A 769-nucleotide genomic window follows, 5' to 3' on the forward strand; every position below is an offset into this window, starting at 1 on the left:
GATGTTCTGCCACAAAGACGATGGAACAATGGGACAATGCCACCACCCAAAGGACGGCGCTGGCGGCCATCGTCCGCCATAACCTCCGGCGCCGGTTGTAGCGGTGTGGGAACACGACCCCAAAGTAGCGCTCCACACTGAGGGCAGCCATAAAGAGAGTGCTGAGGTAGATGCTGGAGTAGAAGCAGAAGTTTGCTATGGGGCAGAGCGCTTTGGGGAAGGGCCACAACATGTTGGCAGCCACCTCAGCCAACTTGAAGGCAAGGAAGAGGAGGACAAGGAGGCCGGCGGTGGTGAGGTGGAGGAGGAGGAGGTCGGCAGCCGTGAGCTGGGGATGAGGACGGTGACATCGGATTTTGGTGAGGAGGATGATGAAGGTGATGATGTTGGCAGGAAACCCACAGCGAAGGTCAGCGCGTGGATGGTGAGGAGGAGCATGGCGAGAGGAAGGCTGCAGGGCTGAGGAACACAGAGCTGTAGGGCAGGATATGGTGTCATACTGATGCTATGGAATGGGACACGGTATCAAACTGGAGCTATAGGAGGGGCTAAGGGGTGATATCAGAGCTATGGGTTGGACTATGGAGTCATGGGGCCATGGGGCAGCGATATGGGGCACAAATGGGGCGGTGGGGCAATATGTCAAGTCATGGGGCTATGGGCTTAGTTTAATCAATGGATATACAGATGGTATAGATCCATATCCAGGAGCTCGGCTAATAGCATTTATATTGGAGAAAGAAGAGAAAGTCACTCACCCTGTCCTGGG

At 55.1% G+C, this 769-nt stretch overlaps 1 protein-coding gene across 1 annotated transcript; it reads right to left on the bottom strand.

Moving 5' to 3' along the window:
* Positions 1-4: 4 nt before the first annotated feature.
* On the bottom strand, positions 5-505 carry LOC109364655 (G-protein coupled receptor 42-like; the record flags this gene model as incomplete). The annotated part of the gene is made up of 1 exon (XM_019611288.1): positions 5-505. A coding segment is annotated over one exon (501 nt), but the record flags the coding sequence as incomplete, so codon positions are not given.
* Positions 506-769: the final 264 nt, after the last annotated feature.

Source organism: Meleagris gallopavo, unplaced genomic scaffold (genome assembly GCF_000146605.3).
Source record: "Meleagris gallopavo isolate NT-WF06-2002-E0010 breed Aviagen turkey brand Nicholas breeding stock unplaced genomic scaffold, Turkey_5.1 ChrUn_random_7180001885118, whole genome shotgun sequence".
Taxonomy (NCBI): domain Eukaryota; kingdom Metazoa; phylum Chordata; class Aves; order Galliformes; family Phasianidae; genus Meleagris; species Meleagris gallopavo.